General features: G+C 38.3%; 1 protein-coding gene and 1 long non-coding RNA gene across 3 annotated transcripts in view; one reads left to right on the forward strand and one right to left on the reverse strand.

Moving 5' to 3' along the window:
• The window catches only part of DOK6 (docking protein 6), a 369596-nt gene that overhangs the window by 160121 nt on the left and 184622 nt on the right, over window positions 1-24853 (reverse strand). For both annotated transcript variants that reach the window (XM_035700481.2, XM_025422049.3), the window contains exon 4: window positions 4526-4645. In XM_035700481.2, the coding sequence (XP_035556374.1) occupies window positions 4526-4645 (120 nt within the window). The remainder of the gene's footprint in view (window positions 1-4525; window positions 4646-24853) is intronic.
• LOC118351132 (uncharacterized) lies at window positions 106-24597 on the forward strand. Its single transcript, XR_004805991.2, has 5 exons — window positions 106-366; window positions 2058-2152; window positions 3974-4072; window positions 4557-4729; window positions 24329-24597. It is a non-coding gene; the product is annotated as an uncharacterized LOC118351132 (long non-coding RNA).

Raw genomic sequence — 24853 nt, forward strand, 5'->3', positions numbered from 1 at the left:
GTGAATACTGAATCAGTGAATGACATACGAGAGTGTCTGAGTGGAATGTAAGAAGCATGGTTACTATGGCAACCCAGGTAAATAATTTAGAAAAAACACTGGAATACTGTGGAGCATTGGTTCTGGAGGAAGGTATACACATTCTTAGGCTAACAGTAAAATCTGTACCAGTTCTAGTCCTTTCTTAAACAGGGACACCAGTTCCTAGATAAAATCAAGCCTTCAGATCTGACTCTGTTTTAACCGGATGGCAAAGTCTGAGGTTACTTTTCCATTTTGTTCCAAATGGCGATCTCTTGCATCAACAGCAAACTGGACAAACCCTCGGAGTCCACTTCTAACAATAACTGCAGGTATTTCCTACAGGTGAGTTCCTTCTTGGTTATGATGCTTCTGCTATTACTGATTGACATGTAATATTTGTTTTCTAAAATTGCTATTATGTAGAGTGAATCTTTTATAAAGGACCATTATTGTAACACTGTACATTCTAACGTCAGTGTAGGCTATCTTAAATATTACAGAAAGATGTGAAGATTCTAGAAGTTGTAAGAATTTAAAGTTAAGAGGCATCTGGGTGGCTCAGTCAGTTAAGTACCTGTCTTTGGCTCAGGTCATGTTCTCAGGATCCTGGGATGAAGCCTCGTGTCAGGCTCCCTGCTCAGTGGGGAGTCTGTTTCTTTCTCTGTCCCTCCCCTCATGCTCAAGCTCTCTCTCTCAAATAGATAAATAAAATCTTTTAAAAAAAGAATTTAAAGTTCAATTTGACCTAATATGCACTTTCTTGTTGCAGTGTTATTTAAAGTCTAAGAATAAGTTTGTATGTGTGTGTGTGCACTTGTGTGTGTTTACTTTCCCCTAAACCATGTGGGTTCTGGGTCAATACGAAAGCAGCTGACAGCTCTAGATAAAGATGATTATAGCGAAGAATTTAATCGATAACCACTTTTATCTCAGCAACACACATTACACCTTTAAAAATTATTTGCACAAATGTTTATTCTTAGCTAGTCTCAGAGTAAATAAGACCAAGTGGCGTGAAGAGCCAGAAAAATATTAGAGGAGAAGAAGCAATTCTGAATGTCAAAAAAAAAAAAAAAAAAATGCTGTGGTCAAGTGTGAGTAGTGAGTCCTTCCTTGATGATAGGATACCACAAGATTACCTCAAGCCACAATGATGTAATTTCTGACATCAGTTCTGCTGGCAAACCTATCTTATCTCTTAAGAGAAATTTCAGATTAAATCCAAGCACATCATTGATAAAATAGTAACATAATGTTTCTGATGAAGAATATATTATATAATTTAATATTAAAATGCCTTAAGGAAAAAAACTGAATCTGTAATGACGAATCTTTCAAATCTGTACATATTAATGACTTCAAACATGTATTTGGAAGTGAAGGTTTATGTTTAGGAAGTGTTATGCCTGAAGAATCTGGAATAGTGATTGAAAGACAAGAAAAGACACCTTTAAAGGATAATATTATTTTGAAAGACTTTAATTAGCTAGCCACAACAATAAATACTTTCCCTCCCCATAGTAAAATGAACAGGAGTACTGTCTTTAGGAATAGGTGAGTCCTTAAAGCAATCATAGGGCCCCCAGGGCTCAGACTGAAGTTGTTTGAAGAGCATTCTTAGTCTTCACCATGAGAAATACTGATATTTATTTCAAGAGGGATCCTAAAATGGAATTATCATATTTATAGGGGAAGTTCGTTGATTAGCAAGTGAGAAAATCAAGGTATGCAAGTAACAAATTGTGTCTATCTGTGTGTGTTTCTCTCTCAGGCAGCAAGGATGTAGATATATACATAAATACTGAAATTTTTGAGCTAACAATAGTAAAACCTATAATCTTAATATTCTGACAAGATTTATGCTTTTCATGTTCTCCTATACTATGAGTGACTATTTTTAAAAGTTTCAGCAAGCCCAGTGGGCCAAGAAGAAAGAAAAGGTGTTATTACCTGGACTCGAGGCATTTTATTTTATTTATTTATTTATTTATTTATTTATTTATTTATTTATTTATTTATTTATTTGACTCGAGGCATTTTAAAGGAAGTGTACACAGACCTGCAGAGCCTGGAGTGATGGCCATGCCGATGGCATTGGGACCCGAAGAGAAATACTCCCATGTGAAAGGTGATTTCTAGGGAAAGGAGATCCTCCATCTACAAAGTTTCCTTTTAATGCTGAACACTAAACATGTTCAGTGACTAAAAGTCTCAGCGATCATTAGTGTGTCTGTGTGCTTAAGTAAGTTTGCTCATCTCCTTATAGGGTACCATGTACTTTTAGGGGGTTGCTTAAGAGAATCAAACACTACCTTCTCCAACTAAATCACTGCTCATAACTTTCTAAAATTTATTTTTAAAAAGCACATATATCCCTTTGTATGAAGTTAGGAATATTAAACAAAATAAATCTAAGAAAGCCATTTATGGCATTGAATGTTATTATAATTTCAGATCTCTTGTATACACAGGAATTATTTTGAATTTGTTCATTTTCACTTGTACTTAAAAATACTTATGCCTTTTTTTTTTTTAACTGAATTAAGCATGAGGGTTAGTCTTTATTTTGCATCACCTCACTAAACCATCATGAGTTAATTTTCACTCAGCAGAAAACTAAAATCAGAAGAGAGTTAGTCACTTTTCTGAGCTAAGTAAGGGGTGTAGCACACATTCAGACCAGCCAGAAAAGTTGCCTTGGCAGGCCATGTCTGCTCCTGCTATATATCTCAGCAAATTATTCTGACATTATTATGAAATTAAAAATACACCCATAATAAACCAGAGGAGTACACTATCCATTGGTCCTGTTGGAAACCATATACAACCCCAAATCTTTAAAAGCATATAGTTCACACTAAATGAGTCACACAATGATGTTCCCACCCACAGGCCTGATTTATTCCCTTTCTTCCTATTTCCTTGATGTGGTACTTGAAGAATGTTTATTGGTAAGAGTTTCTTTCCTTCTTAAACGGTGGATGAGCAGCATGCTTTGAGCAGCACGATTGTGGATGTCCTGCATGTGGCACAGCTCTTAGGAAACAGATCAGAGAGATGAAATAAATTCCAGAGAGTATGGGCAAGAATGGAATATGAAATGGAAGCTGGAAGACGAGCTAGAGAAATGCCTCTGTGACTTTCTGAAAACTGCCAGCATAACGAAAGTGTCGTGCTCACATGTGTTTATAGCCAATTAACAGGGAAAACTTGTTGTTGTTGTTGTTTTTGTTTTTTTTTTTTCAGGTAGCAACAAGCAAAAAAATAATGCTTTTTTTTAATGGGCCACAAAGACCATGATAAGTTATTAGCACATTATTAGTCATAACAAGATCATGATCTCCAAGTGCTATCCTGGTACACTTTTACAAACTGTGTTGTCTGATTTATAACCACAGATAATTCCAGAATTTCTTCTTAATAATTAGTGTCAGGCTTCACTGATGCCTCTCAACCTTTTCAAAAACACTGGCCATCAAAAATTTGCAACATTGAAAAGTTTCTATTTTCACACGATTAGGTCATCTAGTGATGATTATAATTATTTTTAAAAATGAAGAAAAAGGAGCTCATCACATTGCTCTGATTTCATGATTTAGAGATGCTAGTCAAGACCATGCAGATTTTCAGAAATGCCTCTTATGCTAGAGAACAGTATATAGTAAGTCAACAATGTATATCACATAAGCCTCAATTTTATTATACCCTGATATTTCATCGTTGCATAGTTATAGTATGCTATGGACTGAACTGTGCCTTCGTAAAATTCATTTGAAGCTCTAACCTCTAAGGTGACAGTATTTAAGAGATGGAATCTCTGGGAGTAATTAAGTTTAGATGAGGTTATGAGGGTGGACCCCCCAATAATGGAATTAGTGCCCTTACAAGAAGAGACATAAGAGAGCTTTCTCTCTCTCTCTCTCTCTCTCTCTCTCTCTCTCTCTCTCAGCCATGTGGGGACACAGTGAGAAGATGGCTGTCTGCAAGTCAAAAGGAGGATCCTCACTGGAAACCGACCCTTAATCTTGGGTTTCTAGCCTCCAGAATTGTAAGAAATTAATTCCTGTTGTTGAAGACATGCAGTCTAGGGTACTTTGTTCCAGCAGCCCGAGCTAAGACCTAATATTAGCCAAAGTCCCTAAAAATCTATTTACAAGTAACAGGACAGACCAATTTGTGGATTAAGATTCTAATTCTACAGCAACTCTCAAAGAAGAAAATGTAGAAATCTACATTCAAAACTTAATATCTATTGAGTTACCTTATTCAGTAATTTATTTAGATATACTGCAATGTCACAGAGCAAGGTCAGGACACCTGCATTGTACCTTTGTATTTTCTCCCAGTTGCTATGCAACCTGGGGAAAGCCTCTTCACAGTTACTGATCAGTTTACTTTCTTTCCAAAATGATTGGTCTGAAACATTCCTATGGCCCTTTCTGGTCTCAAAGTTCTACAACTCTTAGTGCACTTTATGTAACAGAAGGCAACTTCCACTCACCATTTTGTTCTCGCTGTACTCCTGCGGCCAGAAGATCGGGCTCACCAAGGCTGATGTCGTTCAGCCGGGTCCCCAGACACTCCATGCAGAGGTGCTTGCACCACTCCTCGGCCTCCAGCTCTGGAAACGAACACACACCATCCAAGTTAGGCAGTGCTGTGCAGATATGCCAGAGGAAGATCACTTCCTGAACCTTCTTTCAAGGTAGGTGGTAAGAGTTAAAAAAAATCTTAACCTTAAGAGAACAACAACAAAAAACAAACCTATATTCAAGAAATGAAAAAAATCCCCACAATTATTTCCCATGGGCTGACATTATAAAATTATATTTTAAAGTGATTTCAAGTTACACCAATGTACTTTATCTTATTTACAAATAATAGTCTGTGAATGTTGTTTCCCATCCAGTATATTTTGGATTGATTTAATTTTTAGAGGGCAAGTACTTAGAAAAATTATTATTTTAGATATTAGTTATATTATAATATTTAGATATTAAAATATTAAATATTAATTATATCATATCATACTAAAATATAGGTTTTTAAATTTTAGATATTGTCTTTAGAAAATTTCTTATTTTTAGAAAAATTAATTAAATAGAAAATAAAAATATATAAACAAATACTTGAAAAATGTCAGACTAAAATAAATGAGTGAAACCTTTCCTAATGTGACTTAGATTTGTGTGGGTTGAAAATCTGATCCTTCATTCTGAACCGCAACGTATCAAAGATTGGCACAAGAACGTGATAGCTTTTCTTCCGTAAACATAAAAAATGGTTCATCCTTACTTTGAAAAAAAATTCAGAGAGGATATTCAAAGTAACTTTCTCTTTTAGAAAACTCTAATTATCTAAGATTTTGGTTATCTTCCAACTTCTTTATATTCACAAGTTTATTCTTTGCTTGAAACTTCAGAACATCTTACACCTACACAGAATCTTGTAGTATCTAACACTTTCTGAAATGTAAGTGAATTTGATTCTTATGTTAGCCCATGTGGGTGAGGTGGATAAGCAGTGTCACCCTTGGGTCCCCTATCACTGGTCAGCACCAGGAAAGAACTGCAGCCCAGCTCTTGTAGATATTACAAATATGAAGGATCTGAAAAAAGGTTTGGGCCAGGCCCTAAAACTGCTGCACAGAAATTGGATGAGAACTTTCCACTGACACCTGCCCAGAGAAATTTCTGACTTTTCCATGTGGCATAAATCTCTACTAGAACAGTTTAATATAGATTTCCTTCAAATCTCTTGTTGCGCTCTGTGGATGACATTCCAACCTTTGCGTTGGCATTTTAAGCTCCCCATAAAAAAGTTATCTGTGACAGGTTTTCTTGACTCTAGGGATTTGAATACCAACTGCTCTGCTCAACGGTCAACACCATCAAACGTGGGTAATGGTTCTTCCTGTGCTTAGTCACATTGCCTTTGCCTCAAAAATAGGTTTGATCAATGAGATGTCAAGCCAAATTTGTCATTTATTTTTAGTTTTGTCAAGACCATAAAATACTGTTAGAAAATAAAGAAAAAGAGCGTGTGGTCCTCCACAGGGGACTATTCTAATGAAAATAATAGTTCCCATGCTCTAGGCATGAAAGGTGTTTCTTTACATAAGGTACAGTTTGCACGTATCAGGGGCCATCCTCTCAGTAGTTCTAGATGCATCATCGACCTAGGTTAGGGAGGAAGTAGATTCTCATGTGAGCCTGGCCTTTTGCTCAGGTGGAATCAGAGCCTGGGTCTGGCTGCTGAGGCCTTTCTCGGAAATCTAGACAATAATCCTTTTCAATCACAAGGCCAATCATATACAAAAGAGGCATGGGCTGAGGCTCACAGCTTTCCATGAGGAATCCTTTCTAGTGAGGAAAGGCCAGCCTTCCTGAAAAGAATTTTACAGGAGCAGCAGCAGCATGTATTGAAAATCCTTTTCATCAGATAGAGGAGTTTTGATTTATAAGATTTATAAAAGTTTTGAAAGCTTTTCTAACAACAAATCAAAATCTTTTTAAAAAGATTTTATTTATTTATTCACGAGAGACACAGAGAGACAGGCAGAGACACAGGCAGAGGGAGAAGCAGGTTCAATGCAGGGAGCCCGATGTGGGACTTGATCCCGGATCCCGGGGTCACAACTTCGGTCAAAGCCAGACACTCAACAACTGAGCCACCCAGACGTCCCCAAATCAAAATCTTAAGCCAATTTCCATGCCACATCTTTAGAAATCCTCAACATTTCTGTTAAGGCAGACAATATGATTATATTTTTCCTCTTTATATTTTCATATCTTGACTATTTCTCAGGACTCCACAATTCTAAATCATCAGTAAAATCACATGCAATGAACGTCTCATCTGCATGTCTCTACCTGATAGTATTTCTGGTACTCCATAGACGGAGCTGAGAATACCTAGGATGCTCTTTGGGATAAAAATAAAAAATGTTAAATATGACAAACACTTTTGTGCCAGCATTCTCTCTAAATGTTAAATCAGTGCGTGCCCAGTGGTTAAAGCAATATGTCGCTCATTTCTATTAATTCTTTTGTCCTGGGATTCAGTAAGACAAAGAAAACAACCCTATGGTAAAAGGGCTTCTATGAAGCTGGAGCTCATCCTCTGGGGCAGAACTCAATGGGGGCATTTCTGTAAGAACCAGGGAGGTCTCCCAGCACAGAGATGACAGGGGTTCCTGAGCTTGCACAGGCAGCTAAAGATGTCTTTTGGGTCAAATCCCAAGAATCACAGTATTTCAGCATTTTAATAGTGCAGTAGTACAGAGGACTAGAAACAGAGGAAGTAATAAACATAGGATACATATAGTCACATTAAAGACAACTGTAAACAATTTCAGAAACAGAAAAATAGGGGGAGGGAGGGAGAGACAGAAGAAGGGAGGAACAGAGGGAGGGAGATGTTCTTATAATTCAGGAATCAGCAAAAGTTCATTTCTTTCTAATAAAAATGTACTGCAGACTCACTGTGAGGTACTGTTGTGTGCTAGAAGGTTATATGAAAACCAGTTTCTGTTGTCTGTAGGTTAGTTTAGTGGGGCGGGTGGGGGGGTTAGTTTAGGATGTGGTACCCTGCAGGGCTGCTGGCTTGACCCGTCGGAACTGGGAAGTGTGGCAAAGGCTGAGCAACGTGGAAGAAATGTGATCAGGGCCCGGAAAGAAGGGAGGGCATGTGTGCATGTGAGTGTATGGGCCAGTGTGTGTGTCTGTGTGTGTGTGTGTGTGTATGAGTGCAGCAGTATATGTGTGAATGTGTGTTAGCTAGCGTGAGGGTATTTGTGAGTGTGTATCTGAATGTGTGTGTGCCCGTGAGTCTGCGACAGTGTGCACGAGTGTGTGCGTTTCAGTGTGTGCGTGCATTTGTGACAGTCTGTGTGAGTGTGAATGGGTGTCAGTGTATGAGTGAGGGTATGTGCCTGCCCGTGAGAATGCATGAGGGTGTGTGTCAGTGTGTGTGTGTGTGTGTGTGTGTGTGTGTGAGGGTCTGTGTGGGTGTGTGTGAATGTGTCTGTGTGGGGATGGTGGCCAGGGGCCAAGATGGAAAGGCGTCTCTGGGGATCTTGTGAGCAGCTAGGGACAGCCCTGAGTTCATGCAGGCAGCATCGGTTCTGCAGTTCAGGGGTGCCCCCAGGTCCACGGGCTCAGTTACCCCATGCATGGCTGGGAGCAGATGATCGTCCTCTGTCTGCCACAGGAGCCTACCACCACGTCACAATGTGCACATCACTCACCTCCCTTCCTCTCACCACGGGCATTTCATCTCCTCACATCCTCACATCCTCACAAGGGGCGGCGGGTACAGCACAAGCTCGACACAGACCACATCCACAGAACTTTCATTACGGAACATTATCATTGTTCTAGTTTATTATTGGTTATTGCTGTTGACCTCTTATTGTGCCTAATCTGTGAGTAAAACTTTATCAGGAGTGTGTGTGTGTAGGAGAAAAAACAGTCTAATAAGGCTGGGTTCTACCCCTGGTTTCAGGCATCCACTGGTGTCTTGGAATGTCCCCCGCCACGTGGAAAAGGGGGGCTGTTGTACCATTTAGTTCAATAAGATCAGCCCCAAGCCTTTATCTCAAGAGTATTAAGCTCTGTAGTCTGCATACTTAATCTAACAGTTTTGCTGTAGATAAGCTGAATTTACTTAAGTATTATACAATGCTTTGTTTTGTTTTTTTTTAAACCTGTTTTTGATTGTCACCTTTCAAATAATTAGACCCATGCTTTTTATTTGTTCTTTCTTTGGAAAATTCTATGTATTGAGGTCCTTTAATTTTTTATGGCGTGTTAATTTATTTTGTCCCAGCATTATTTAGTGTTTTCGCTGAATTACCTTCCATTTTTTACTTTATTTTATTTTTGCAGAGGAGAGGAGATTAAAGGCAAATGCAATCATCTAGCCCACTGCATTTTAAAATGTTTATTTTCCCACAGACTTGGTGCCTTTCGTCTTTCATTTTATCTTTCAAACTTCTACCTACATATATGCGTAAATAATTAAATTTCTTGAGGGGCGCCTGCATGGCTCAGTGGGTGTAACATCGGACTCTTGATTTTGGTTCAGGGCCTGATCTTGGGATCCTGGGATCTAGCTCCCTGTAGGTTTCTGCACTCAGTGGGGAGTCTGCTTGTCTCTCTCTCTCCCCCATCTGCATGCTCACTCTCTCTTTCTCTCTCTTTCAAGTAAAATAAAAAATAATAAATTTCTTTAAGGAGGAATACAGGCATAAAAATGTTCTATGATGCTTCCTACATTTTCTCTTTGTGATGGATGTGCTTTTTCATTAAGATGTCTTTTTCGGGTAGCTTGCAGCTATGCTCAAATTTTTAATTCAGGTAAATAGCTTTTTCCCTAGAACTGACACCCAAATAATGTTTCCATTATGTATAAAATTTGTTGATTGAAGAAATTTAGTAACTCCCAAAAGAAAAAATTGGAAGATGTTTGGCGATAACCAGTCAAATGGAGAAAGGAGATTGAGCTAAATGAGTGAACTATGAGACGAATGGGTTTATTGATTGTAGAGAAAAAGATCAGGGGAAGTGCAAAATAGAAATTCAGTGAAGGTGAATGGCTTCTCCCAGAGTGTCTTTCCCTCCCTCCTTTGCAGAATTCTGGGGAGAGAAGAGCTGTATCCCTTTGAATCAGAGGAGGTCTTTACGTAGCAGATCTTTAATTAATGCCTGCTGAATAAATGATTAAATTCGAGCTTTATTACTTTCACTAAATTTAGGCCTTAGGATAATGACATGAAAGTTAAATGATCCAAAATAGACTATATTTGAAAAAAGTGAAAAAAATTTCATCACATGTACAGAAAATAGGCTATCCACCCAAATCATAAAGCACTAGCTAAAATAAAACTTTAAAATAACACCAAATCACTTTCATGTCAATTTATTGAAAGATGCAGGGCTAGTTTTGTGTGGAAATAATGATTATTGCACTTAGTCTTCACGAGGTCTAGCTTTTGTTAATAATCTTGGGATAATGTAGGTAAAATAATCCTCATGTCTTCACCAAAACCAGTAATCTTTAAGTATTATATCCAATTCTTATCTCCTGTGCAGATTTGCTATGATTTGGTGATAATATTGTTTTCATATTTGTTAAAGTCTTTTTAAACACACGCTTCGCTGGGAAATGAAGAAAAATGTCTCCTTCTGCAGAATCCTGCTGTAAGAACACAAAAATCTCTTGTATCATTATGGGAAATTTATAGAGCTGTTAAAATATATGATGTTTTGATGATGACTTTCATTCTTGAAAATTAGTACCTACTTGTTACTTAACTGGCCTTGCTGATATTTTATGAACTTTTTTTTTTCTCTTATTTTTTTCTGTATTAGAAGACAAGAAATCAGTTAAAACCTAAGGACGTGTTTCAGCAAATAGGTTTCTGTTTTGAGGTCACAGGAAGGAGCTTGATTCATTGAAGTCAGATCAGTAGAACTGATCAGTTGCAACACTGAAGAACTTTTAGTTTTCTTTTCTGAGTAGCAAGCGCATTTATTCCTTTGAAGTGCCCTGTTTTGCCCCTTCCACATTTGCTCACACCCAATAATCCTTTGGTTGAGCTCCTCAGACCCATGTTTAAATTGCACACCTTTCCTTTATATTTCCACAGTGCTCCGCATATACTTCTCACATACCCTCTACGTTTCATGAGTTATCGTTCTGCCTTCCTATCAACATATTTAAGATATTGGAGTGTGACATACACTGATTCCGTCGCTCTAGATCCCAGCACGGCACCTCAATACAGAAACTAATCAATAAATGTGGAATAAGTAAACAGATGGGATTTGCAGTTAATTGCCAGAAATTTAAGACAAGTTCTAGAACCAAATGCAGATAATTTGGGCAGTAGTCACTTGGTGGTTGTTTTGAAGTCTCTATTCATGACCATTTAAGTGAATATTTTAAGTTTGTTATTCACAGCTGGCTTATCTAGACAAAACACATCTTTGATTAGGCAGGGAAGGGAGAAATAGCAAATATGGTTCTCTACTGAACTTCAGTAATTCTGAAGTGTCTCCCACTCAAAATGTTTCTGATTTTATTAAGCTGTATGTTTCACTCACCTTATTAGTCGTATTTATGGCAGGATGACAGTCTTATGTAAATCCCTCTGATTCTATATGTGATAAACACTTGATCAAATTTTTAGATAAGGGAATGGAGTCTTAGTAAAAGGTCAGCTTAGTACCAGGGAATTGAATTATTACCTCAGTTTATTCCATCTTTCATGCACACAATCATAACTCCTTTTCCTTTCCTTCATAGCAGTTTGATACATCAAATTTTTGAATCCGGAATAGCACACCTTATTCTGCTATTCTTCTCCTTTTGTGATTTGGAGGAGTAAGATTAGGCTTTCAGATGTGGCCAAAGAGAAAATTGTCCTGTCTATCCTTCAAAGTAACAAATGACAAATAGCAGCAAATGACAGAATCATCGAATGTGCTGCTCTTTAGCCTGGCAGGAATTTGTTGCAAAATGCTTTAATGTGGAGGTTAGCAAATGACAGAAGGGCTTAAAACAATTCAGAGAAAATAAGGAAGGACACAAATCAACACTTACAAATAGTCCAAAAATGATGGTATACTTTGTGTGTGTGTGTGTGTGTGTGTTGCAATGCTGGAAACAGGAAACTACACAGTACAAGGGAGCAAGATTAAAAACAATCCTTTGCGACAACACTGAAGCCCAGCTTGAGAATAAGTGCATTTCTGTGATGGAAAGCCAGCATCAGGATGAAATACTTTCCGATCTGTGCAATTCTTAATAGATACCAACAGAATATTTGACGCACACATTTTAAGCTTCTCACAAGAACAATTACCAAGCAGGGAACTTTTTGAAGAAGAGATGCTGTCAAGAGATTTCATCTTAGTGATGTTCTCAGAAGGCCTAAAAGCAATTTCTTTCCATGTAACAATCACGTGGGGCTTGGGAGTGGTGGGGAAGACAAGAAAGAGAAAAGCTGTGTGCTGGAATATGAAAATGTTGCCAGTGCTGTGGTTTTTTTAAGACTATAGTCTAAAATCATATAAGGATCTAAAAACTTTCTATCTACACAGCCAAATCTATTATAAAAGCATTTGGCACTAACTCATACTGAATATGGAATTGAACTTGGCCAATAATCCCAATGAGCCTAAAAGTGTCTGCATCCCCAGAATTTCTAGAAAGAAACACAGCCTTGCTAACACCTTACTTTTTGTAGAGTGGTGTTGCACGTCTGTTCTTCAAAAATGTGAGTACATTTGTATTGTTGAAATCTGCCATGTGTGATTTGTTGTGTTAGCCACTGAAGACCAAAACCAAGACAAAAGCCAAACAGTCTGTTCTTCTCTCTAGGAAAACCTCCAAGCAAGCATATTAATTTAATGGGATTTGATCCATAAAAAATTAGAAATACACACAAATAAGCAGAACACAATTTGATGAAATCTTCTTGAAGTTGAAGAAACTAAGGACTTCCTAATTATCACAATTGGAGTAAAGAAGTCTCAAGACAGGGAACACAGATTCTACAAAAGCTAAGTGAGAAAAACAGCAGGGCAAATAGAGGAGGGTCTGAGAGAGAGTTGGAACCACTGCCAGAAAGATGAGATCCACTGTGGGTCTACAGACACTAAGAGAGGACAGGCTAGATGGGAACATAACCTACAGGGCAGGGATGGAAGGGGTATGTGAGGTAAGGGACCAAATGCCATTCGGAAGGGATATGTGATTTAAAGGCACACAGTGGGTTGAGAGGGGCCAGAATCATTTCAAAGACAGCCTTCATATGTCTGAGGGTGAATCAAGGCAAAAGGAGAGAAGAAGAACCCTGCAGCAACTGAGTAGTAAACAGAAAAAGAAATAGAAAATGTAGGGTCTTATCAGACAAAAAATTGCCACAATATCAGAGAACTCACACTTCCTCCTCCATCACCAGAGCAAACAAAATCCTTGAAACACTCCTGGACATTGTTACATTAACAGAAAAGGGTTGAATTAAACTAGGACTGTTAAAAACACCCAATCATGAGAACCAGCAAAGGGAATAAGTCCATGGAGAACTACTGCAGACACCCAAGACAGGAGAATTCATACAAGTTCAGATCACTGTAGGAAAACCACCTCTCACCTCACCCGTTCCTCGCAAATAGTAACATGAAGCAGAAGAACACTCTAAGTGTACACTCCAAAAAGGATTGAACATATTCAAACAAACATCTGTGGATGTAAAAAATCAGCTTGAATTAGAAACTCAAAAACTAAGAATGGAAGTGAATAAAAAATAGGAAAAACAAAGAGTAGAATGAACCTAGAAAAGAAGTAGAAGAAAGGACAAAAATAACTCAGAAGTGAAAAACAAATTGCAAAGTGCTGAAGGCAGAATAGGCTCAAAGAAGAATTTAAGAGGTGTTGATCGAAGAAAGAAAATATGACTATCATAAAGAAAGAGGTATGGGATTGAGTTCTGCATCGGCCTCCCTGCATGGAGCCTGCTTCTCCCTCTGCCTATGTCTCTGGCTCTCTTTGTGTGAGTCTCTCATTAAAGAATAATTAATCAATCAATCAATCAATTAATTAACTAATTAATCTTTAAAAAAAAGAAAGGTAAAAAGAGTGAGAGAGAGGCAGTGGCCATGGATAACAAGCAAAGGAATAATGGCGGCTTGGACCACTGTAGGAAAGTGGGCATGGAGGGGATAACCGTGTAGATTTAGAATTTACTCAAGAGAACCTATGATGTTTGGAAGTTTGCAACAGTTAGAGTGTGAGAAAAAGCCAGAAGTTAAAGATGAACACAGTATTTGTTTTCCTGTGCATTGGGGAGAATGGAGCTGTATTCTAATAACACAGTGAAGGTTGTGGGAGAGGCACAGTTGGAAGAAAATAAGAGCTCAATTTTAGAAATAAATTTTAGATGCCTGTTAGATATAGAAGTAGATAGATGAGTGGGCAGTTGGATAGATGACCCTGGCATTCGGGATGGAGCTTCAGATTGGATGTATCAATGTGGGGAGAACAGAATGTAGGTTTTACTTAAAGCCATGTGTCCATGTGAGGCCATCAACTAGTTTGTACAGACAGAAAAAAGAAGACATTTAGGGACTAAGACTTTGGTTGTCCCACAATTAGAGATCTAGGATAAGAGGACGAAAGGAGGCGTAGAGTACCAGACACTTGAGGATGAGGAAACAAGAAAGAGTATATTACATACTGGAAGCAAGAACCAAAAGTGTTTCAAGAAGCCAAGGGCTGTTTATTGTCTTGTTTTTTGTCAGTTTCACTTAAGTACAACTGACGAATAAAATTGTAATATATACAAAGTGTGCAATGCGATCTTTTGATATGTGTATACGTTGTGAGAGGATCCCCTCAATCAAAGTAATTAATGTAGCCATAATCTTTACTTAATATGCTTCATCTTGTGTGTATGAGAATACTGAAGTTCTACTCCTTAGTGGATTTCAAATATACAATGTGGTATCATCGACTATAGTCACCATGCTGTACGGTAGATCTCCAGAACTCCTTCATCTTGCAGCTGAAAAGTTTGTACCTTTTTACCGACTTCTCATTTCTCACACTCCCCAACTCCTAGCAACCACCATTCTGCTCTGTTTCTAGAAGAGCTTACCTTCTTTTTTTTTTGTAATTCCTCAAGTCAAATGAGGTTTAAAAACTGCCTACAAGATTTATCGATATGGAGGGCATTAATTACCTTAGTAAGGAGAGTTTTTGTTAGACTGATTGAAACAAAAGTCCAACACTTGGACTATGTGCAAGGAAAAATAGGAGAGAGGAGACATGAATTGCAGTCAGAACATGGGTGAATGTAGAACTCTATTTGCAAGGTTTTGGTATATGTTTTGTAAACGGAAGAAGAGTGATAGGGACGCCTGGGTGGCTCAGCAGGTAAGCTTCTGCCTTCAGCCCAGGGCATGTTCCTGAAGTCCTGGGATCGAGACCCACATCGGGCTCCCTGCATGGAGCCTGCTTCTTCCTCTGCCTATATCTCTGCCCCCACCTCCCCGTCTCTGTGTCTCTCATGAATAAATAAATAAATTCTTTTAAAAAAAGGAGATAGATGGCACAGTAGCTGGAAGGAGACATGAGATCAAGAATTTAGTGGTATAAGGAAAGTAGAAATTTCTTGTGATACTTCTGCATGGAAGTTGTAAGAGCTAGGTGCACAATTCTTTCTATTCTCTTCCCACTGATGCAGTGATATAAAAGCAAGTAACAAAACAGCGCTTGTGTAAGTCTAGATTCCTGATGTCCATGATTAACACAGCCATTCTACAGACCCATGGGATAAGTGAAAAAAAGTTTGATGGGTGATGACACTGAGATTTGGGAATTGTTATGGCTACATACCTAGTGTTTCTTAATTTAAAAAAATGGAAGATGAAATAAAAGTGAGGTCATGCTTATCACAAAAGAAAATTAAATTGTCTCGTTGTCCTGGTGGTCAGTCAGCAAGGGATAAGGAAACTATCAAGGAACATGGGAAAGATGCTGATCCATCATGTAGTAGAAAACTATATGGCTAAAATACCACCTGCAATAACTTGGTGGTGGCATTAGAAAATTCAGTGAAGCATGGAGAGGGGTTGGAAATAGAATATTGACAGTAAGTGTTAGTGGCTGTAGCTGCATTTGGCAAGGTATTAAGGAAATGAATTGGTCAGTTTGCACATAAAATGACTAAAAAGAAACAGACCATATCCAAAAAGTTGGAGCCTTTCCAGATTGAAAAGGCAATTGCTTCTCAACTCCAAGTCAACTCCAATAAAAATTAAAATGATATGACTGAGTTACATATTCTTTCTTGAAACCTGTGAAAAGCTGAAAATTCCTTGGAGTAAAGGTCCAGCCAAGAGTTTGATGCCCAGTGCATCTGTTCATTTGGATAAATGGTTTTGGGAGAAGATACCAAGAGGCTGGTTCTCCAACCAAACCCGACTGCTCAAGGTCTGAACAGGAAACAGCACAAGGCCTAGAATTCAAGGGAAGCATTTCTAGAAAAGAAATGCAGACATATTGGCACATGGAACTAAGTAAAATAAAAAAAATGAAAAATCTGCTATGCTTTTAAAAAGAGTTAGAAATCAGTTAGAAATCACTCCCAGGAAGTGAGATCATGGGTTTCCAGGTTACAACATACTGGTGACTCCCCTCAGGGAGAAACACTGGTACTAATCAAGTAAAAGACCCCATCCACATAGCAGGGGGCCTCTACACCAGAGTTCATCCTGTCTCATGCCATAGTATGCACTGGTATGGGGCCATAGGTTTCTTCCATAAAGAGCCATGTCTGGTCCTGCTGTAGGGACAACTGTGCATCCAACTGGATGTTGGGAAGGAATGGAAGCACCAGAATTGTCCTTTGAGGAGGAGTGAATGCAGTTTGTGTTCAGGAAGAAAACTCAATGGATATTTGGTAACCAGAAGCACGGTTGGTGGGATTCCTTTGTGCTATTTGGCAAGCTTCTTTTAGGTATATGGTAAAATGACATGTTCTCCCTTTGGAGTTAGTTGTTAAGGAAATTAGAATAAAATATTTCTGGGGGCATCTAGGTGGATCAGTTAAGTGTCTGACTCTTGATTTCCACTCAGGTCATGATTTCGGGTCTGAGATCAAGCCCCATGTGGGGGCCTGCACTCAACTGGGAGTCTGCTTCTCTTCCACTCTCTCTCCCTCTCTCTCTGCCCCTCCCTATACACTCTCTTTCTGTAAAATAAATAAAATATCTTTTTAGAAAAGAATAAAATATTTTCCATAATGTTTCTTCTAAATACACACAATGTGAGCCACCGAGAGCACTTAGGACAAGCATTGTCTGCCATTAGGGATGAGATGAATGTGGTGAGTACCTTTGCTTATCTCTAAAAAGAACATGTTAGTAGTTTTCACCATTACATAAACTGGAATTCTTATTTCATTCTAATCTTACATTCATAAAAGAAGAAAGCAAGAGGACCACTCATGTTGAAATTCAAATAATTAATGAGGAACATAAAAGTGGTAATTATTCTGATAATTTGCAGCAAGACGATCATTAAGATTTATATGTACTATTCATATGATCATAAGTATTGTACAGCATGTAAAGATAGCTTTTCAAAAGCCTGTATCAAAAAAGATAACATATAATAAATATTATATTGAAATTAATTTTACATTCATTGGGAATAAAGATAATGTATTAGTCACAGGAAAGTACTTACATAGGTGTGAAAAATCCTTTCGTAGTAAATATTTAAAAACAAAATACAGAAATCATGAAAGAACCCAACTAATAGCTGTAATCAAAAAAAGCACTATAAGAGGGGTGCCTGGGTGGCTCAGTTAGTTAAGCGTCTGTGTTCAGCTCAGGTCATGATCTCAGGGTCCTGGGATCCAGCCCAAGGCTGAGGGGTGGGGTGGGAGGTTGGGGGGGCGGTCAGGCTCCTTTCTCAGCAGGGAGTCTGCTTATTCCTTTCCCTCTGTTCCTTCCTCTTACTGGTATGTGCTCTCTCTCTCAAATAAATAAATAAAAGCTTTAAAAAAACTACAAGAATTTTAAATAGTATATCCTGAAATTAATTAATAAACTTTGTGATGCACAGATTTAAAATTTCAATCTTTATTTTTATCACCTTTGTGACCTGATCCAAACATTACATAATAATTTATTGAAAAACATATTTGTTGATGAATTACCCTTTAAATTAATGGCTTCTGAAATGATCGAAGTTGGAAATAATTTTCATTTATTACAGGAAAAAATATTATTAAACTTTAATATAGTTGAATAGGATAGGTCCTCTTATGTTTGGATCCAGCTAAAGCTACTACCTGAAAACAACTAAATATTCCACATTCTAAAAACATTCTAAAGAGAGCTGCCATACGCATTCACACAGTGCCTAAAATTATGAGAACAGGCCACTTTCCTTCCCTTGCTGCAATCTCTTCCCATGTATGTGCTGAGTGAAAAATAATAAGCAAAAAATGATTTGAGCACAGATTTGGCTGCCCAGGAGAGAACTATGGCAATTTCTTACCTCTCCATCTCTCAAGTCAAGGAGAGGGTGTTTTGTGCACCTCTAGTGTATGTATGTATGTGGGGGGAGGGGTGTAAGAGAACTTCTCCCTAGGGACTGGGAGCATCTTGATGCATAAGAAATCACAGATTGGAAATCTGCTTATGCAGTACATTTGCTTTTTTGCATTATTACCAATTTGATGAGGGGTAAAGGGAAGCTGGAAAGAGATCCCCAGTTAGCACTGGTGGGAGGCCTGCATTCTCCTGCACTGGATGGCAGACATGAAATAATTTAGTGTTTCCCAATTGGTCCCTGAAGATGCCCAAGAGGGTTGTCTGCTGGCTGAGGGCTGGAGAAGAGACGCCAGCAAAAGAAAGTTCGGAATAGATTAAGGTGGCACATGCCAGGCAGGAATCAGTAAAGTAAGAGGGTAGGCTGGGTTGCTGAAGCCCATCTGCACTCACACCAGGGTCTGTACACTGAGGAGCCTATCTCAGGACTTCCCCAAACCTCACAATTCCCAAGTGAAGAGAACCTGCCACACAGACACTATGGGCATTCAAGACAAAACGGCAGCCACGCCAGCTGACGAAAGAGGTGTTGGCACGTTTTTTTCTACCCTCTTTCTCAGGACTCAACACAATGGTGAAGCCAGAATTTGGCAGGGTGAGAAGACTGTAAAACAGTTATGTTCCCATTTCTCCTGAGGCTTCAGAGAGGGAGAAGGAAAAAAAATAACTGGATCTGTGCCTAAGTCTGATAGGTTTGGATTTTAAGACCAGAAAGTGAGTAAGGAACCATGATTTGGTTAAGGAGCAGAAAAGGGCAGTATGACCAGTTATTACTGAGGGTGACACTGATAGAGAAAATACTAAACCCCAGAATAAGACTCTGTACTATTTCTGGCTCCATACTTTTGTTTTGTTTTACCACATTTTTATCAGAAAAAAAAAATCTTACTTAAAAGGATTTAAAATATAGCATACAGGGATCCCTGGGTGGCGCAGCGGTTTGGCGCCTGCCTTTGGCCCAGGGCGTGATCCTGGAGACCCGGGATCGAATCCCACGTCAGGCTCCTGGTGCATGGAGCCTGCTTCTCCCTCTGCATATGTCTCTGCCTCTCTCTCTCTCTCTCTCTGTATGACTATCATAAATAAAATTAAAAAAATTATAAAAAAATAAAAATAAAATAAAATATAGCATACAAAGATGAGGTCTTAAATTACTAAGAAGTTTTAAGAGATTATATGACAAAAAATGACATTTATCAGACAAAATAGTTAGGGAAATATTGTCTAATATTAAGGTATGATTTTATTAAAAGCTCCACTGTGGTCAATACAAAACATATTACTGTTCCTGGGGAAAAGGGCAGCAAAATCCCCCAATTCTTTTTAGAATTATACATCTCCAAAATTTCTCAAGTTAAAGTATTTTCCTATTAGCATTGATCCACAATGTATTTTTGCCATCTTAAACAACCTGAGGATGATATGTGGACCGTTTGATTATTATCTATCACTGGGACCCATTTTCCTATTCCAGGTGGATTTTAGGCTGGATTTTTTGTCCTTAAAGACTTCCTGTGCTTAACTGACCTGTGACTTTTAACTTCTTTTGTGGGATCTTAAAATAACCTGTAGAAGTCATAGACTTTCTTGCAGAACTTGCAGGATGGGATGAATATGAAATAACTTCAGAGCACAGCAAGATTTAGTAGGCATTTCCCTGGGACCAAAGGAATCGGCCAATCCATCCAGGTTCTTAACTATGTCCCTAAGGATAAGGTGTTGTCTTGTTGAATCTTCCAGTAGAAGATGGCTTTCAGGGATCCCTGGGTGGCGCAGCGGTTTAGCGCCTGCCTTTGGCCCAGGGCGCGATCCTGGAGACCCGGGATTGAATCCCAGGTTGGGCTCCCGGTGCATGGAGCCTGCTTCTCCCTCTGCCTATGTCTCTGCCTCTCTCACTCTCTCTGTGTGTGACTATCATAAAAAAAAAAAAAGAAGAAGATGGCTTTCACCTCTGTTCCTCTGTTTCCCTGTTGTTGTTAATGACTGCAGTATCATCTAAGGACCTTTAGAATCAAAACACTGTTTCAAGGAGATAGCATGAAATCACTCTGAATGGCTTTATTTCTTAAAGAAAAAAGCATCCTTTGGTTTTCTTCATTGGCTTTGGTGCTAAGATGAAGATATCACCTTGAAGGATGGCTCCATCCCACTACTTAAATCATTTATCTTTAGTAAGCATTTCCATGAAAGCAACTGTTTTTAACTTGAAGATCAGTTTTGTACCAATAAGTTTAGTATGACTGTTAGATCAGTGTAGAGTCGGCATAGGACAGTGTTGCATAGGCCCGGCACAAGAGATTAATCCTCAAATAATTACCATTTTGCTTACTCATGGATCACAATAATTTTTTCTCTAAAGTACAGGTTTTCAAACTGATTATAGAAAGTTTCATTGGAACTCTACTGCTGCACACTCATGCAAAATTTAGTTTGACTAACATGGATCAATGTGAAACTCTGTTCAACTATTTTCTATTCATTCAAAGGCAAAATCCATCTCACAACAAAGACATTAAGAGCCCCAAATAAACAAGAAGGAAAGAGCCTAGAATTTGGAGAATATTATAGTTTAGGGTAGGAGAAAATATTTTCAAGCAAAGAGCCCTCTTGATAAGAAATGGTGGCAGATAAAGCAGTATATTACAAATAGAAGCAAGCTTTCTAATATCTAAGATAAATGTATATTCTCATTAAAATGTGAGAATCTCAAGACAGAACCATGGGAGAAATAAGAGAGGAGAGAGAGAGAGAGGACAATAAGCTCCTAGAATTCTGAGCTAAAATACTGATGATGAGATTAAATTCTGTGTTTATTTACAAGAGCTAAGGTGGAGAATAGGTTTGCTGTTCCTCTTTTGATTACTATTTCTGTTCCAAGTTCAAAAGTGCACCTTCTCAGAGTGAGTATAATTCAGATTTCTGATTTGGGCAGAGAAGTAAAAAAAAAAAAAAAAAAATGTCTGTAATGTGTATTTATAATGAGGAGTGATTGGTAACAGCCCATGTCACATATCTCATGTAAGCTTTCAATTTTTCCTTTATATTGTATCTCTGCTTGCATTCACTTAAAAAATTAATTCAGTAAATTAAACTTAAATTTTCATAAGCATTTTTTAGAAAGGAAAAATTAACTAGATGATCATTAATCACAGACATTCTGATATTCTCTGCTAAGGGTGAGCTAAATTTTAGAGTTATCATCCCAACAACAGCACATAAGTAACCTTAAATTGTTATTACAGAGGGTAATGGGAAGAGACATCACTATTTTCCACATGTGCTTCTGAGCAATTACTTGGGATTTCTGAACTTTCATTTCTTATTTAGGAGATGCCAACAAGCTTCTTCTTTGTTGCTCTTAATTAAGTGCTTATCCATATTACTGAATCAATTTTCAAGTGCCATTCTAACTCTTAGGACTTTCTGCATCAACTTTGTCCTCAGTTGAATTTATAACTCAAACATAAGAAATATCAGGTATCGATTAATGTCTCCATGATAAGTAGGAAAAATAATGTATTGCTTCTTGGGGTCACTGTGATAACTCCAAAATTTGCTCAATTTAGATTATGGTGGCTGGGGATCCTTCATAAAAGTTTAGTCCTGATGAATGTGTCATTTGAGAGAAAAACATGAAATCATTAAGATCAATCTCAAAAAAAGGTCAATATCCCCCAAAAGTACACACCATCATAATACAAACAATGAGAGAAAATGGTCAGCCCCTTTGAGATTTATATGTGAGTCAAAGTTTACAAGTTAGCAGAAATTTTACATTTGTTAATTTCTATGTAAATAAATATACAAAGAGAACTTCAATTGGACTCCCCTTCATATAAAAGATAGCAATTGATCAAAGTCTATGTCCCCAAATATGAACAATTTAGACACGGCGTTTGCTTCAGAAACACAGAAACCATGTGCGAGGGTTCAAAGTGGCCTCCAGATGGAGGTGCCCCTTCCTGCACCTGACCCACATACTAGCACCAATGTTCTATCATCATTGTTTTACAAGGATACACCAGGTTTCTGAACGCTCATCTAACAATATTTAAAATCTAGCATTTATGTTCCCTTAGATTAAAGATCCACTAGGATTAAGGTTCCCTTAGATTAAAGATCCACTAGGATCTTATGTTCCCTCAGATTAAAGATCCACTAGGATTAAGGTCCTTTTTTAGCCATTCTGAGACACTCCAAAATGCATCCTGGCTGTAAAACACTAGCAATGCACAAGGTCACTGTCAGGATCCTCCGCCAGTTGTGGTATCTAAGGACCTGCCAGCCCACATGCAGAGTGCCCTTGACTTTACCCCAGACCGTCCAATTGTGACAAAATTCCATGGTAAATGTGAGTAATGTCCAATTTCTCAGGGAATTACTTTGTAAATAAAACACAAAGAGAGGCGCCCAGGTGGCTCAGTTGGCTGAGCATATAACTCTTAGTTTTGGCTCAGATCATGATCTCAGTGTTGTGAGAGCAAGCCCCACATTGGTTCTCCGATGAGCAGGGTGTCTGCTTGAGATTCTCCCTCGCTCTTCCCCTGCTCTCTCTCTCTCTCTCTCTCTCTCTCTCACACACACACACACTCTCTCTCTCTCTCTCAAATAAATAATTTTTAAAAATTACAAAAAATACATCTCACATTAATATATTATTAGGTGATTTTCTTCTTTTGTAAAATGAGAGCATGAAGCCTTTTTAATGTGTTCTTGATCACTTTATCTCTTTCTTATGGACACTTTTCAGTTAATGCTTTGTGCCTCTTTAGAAGATCACATGCATGTAGATGTGGAGAATGATGACTTTTTTTTTTGTAAATCACCTTATAGAACAGGAAAGACAGGGATCCAGCTGGTTTTTTCTCTGAAGGAACAGATCAGAGAGCAGAGACTATGTGTGGGCCAAGGCAGTGGAGGTGCAGCAACAGGAGCTCAGGCTGATCGGCTGCCTTTCACCTCTGGGATCAGGGGCAGCAGAAGCAGGCTCAGTGATTGAATGTTTATATGGTTCCATTATTCTCTTGCAGAGTGAAGAAAGTTTTCAAACTGTGCATATTTAGCTGTAATGTGTTTTCAAATGTTCACTGTAGAAAAAATATCTTCCTTAAGAAAAAGAGTTAGGACCATGTTGTAACTCTTTGGGAACTTGTCTTTGCCATGCATCGTGAGTTGAGAGGTAGTGTTTAATGATCGCACGCAGGCTTATTTTTGTAGCTGCCATGAGCACCAGATCAGGAATATTGAGAAGAATGAATTATTGGGAACCCAGTTGCCAATATTTTTTTTCTTATTGGAAAAAGAAAGTTATGTGTGCAAAAGCGAAGCGTTTTGAATCTCTCTAAAGAAGCTTGTGTTGTATTCTGGAATATTGAAGAAAAGACACCAGAAAAATATTTTGTTTCCATTTGTATTCAGAGAGCTGCTCCTGGGACATCTAAGGAGCAAAGCCAAGGAAGCAGAGGGATTCCTTTATTCTGATCAGGAAAATTAGTAAATAAAGGGCAACTCTTGGCCGCGGTGTCTTTTCTGCAGTGGAAGGAGTGTAAGCTATCATCCTAATAGCAATAATCACTAGTAGCATGTTGTCAGCCTTCCAACCATGAAAATAATAGTCATTTGTAAAATATTTACTAAAAAAAAATATTTACTGCATGACAGATACTATCCTAGGAACACGTGTATTAAAAACTCATGTAAGCATCCCTCTAATGCTGTGGGTTAGTCACTACTAGTTTCCCAAATGTAGAGATGATATGACTGAGGCCAAAGGGTCTCCCGGTCATACATCTAGCCCAGGAAGTCCCGGAGACCCACCCAGCATGATGAGACCTTTTCACGTACATCTCAGTCCCAGATAATGCTCTTATCCATAGGACAGTTCAGTTGATTTTTATTTGAGGTCTAACACAAGTCCACAGCTCATTCCAGAATGATGAGATGTAGGCGAAAATCTCTCATCATGCTGGATTTATCATTTCCCTCCTGGATTGGGTCAGTTTCACCCTTGTAATGTAATCAACACACAGCTCCTATTCTGAGACTATTTTGTTAGGTGCCTAAAGGCTAAGGACTCTCAGATTCTACTTCTAATAAATATTTTAAGTTCAAAAACCTCATTACATGACACCAGCTTTCTTTGGTTTGCATTTTTCTGTTATATTTTTCTGCAGCACTCAACTTTCGCTTACATCATGCTGTGGTAAGAAACAGCCTGCCATCTCAGAAGATTTCTGGAACAGAAACATTTACTTCTTGGTCCTGCCCCTGTATGCAGGTCAGCTTCAGCTCTGCTCCAGGTCTTCTCCTTCTGGGACCAGGAAGAAGGGGCAGCCTTTATCCCAGTCTCAAGGTAGAGAGGATAAAATTGAAGACAGAATCACGCAATGCTGTTAAAATTCAAATGTGGCCTATGTCACTGCTCCCACGTTCCACCGACGGGAGAAAGTTAATGGGAAAGGTTTAATATTCTAACAGAGAAAGGCAGGCAGTAATTGGAAACAGTAACACAATCTATGGCATGCTATTCAGTTTTCCCAACCCTTTACTTGCTGTCACTCTGGGTCCTTACTCTTGGGGCATTTATCTTGTAAGAAGTACATAGCTAAATTTTAAAATCCAGTATGAGATCTCTTAAAAAAAACAAACAAACAAACAACAAACCAGGGAGGTACTTATGTTTATTTTGGAGTTTTATT

Source organism: Canis lupus, chromosome 1 (genome assembly GCF_003254725.2).
Source record: "Canis lupus dingo isolate Sandy chromosome 1, ASM325472v2, whole genome shotgun sequence".
NCBI classification, from domain to species: Eukaryota; Metazoa; Chordata; class Mammalia; order Carnivora; family Canidae; genus Canis; species Canis lupus.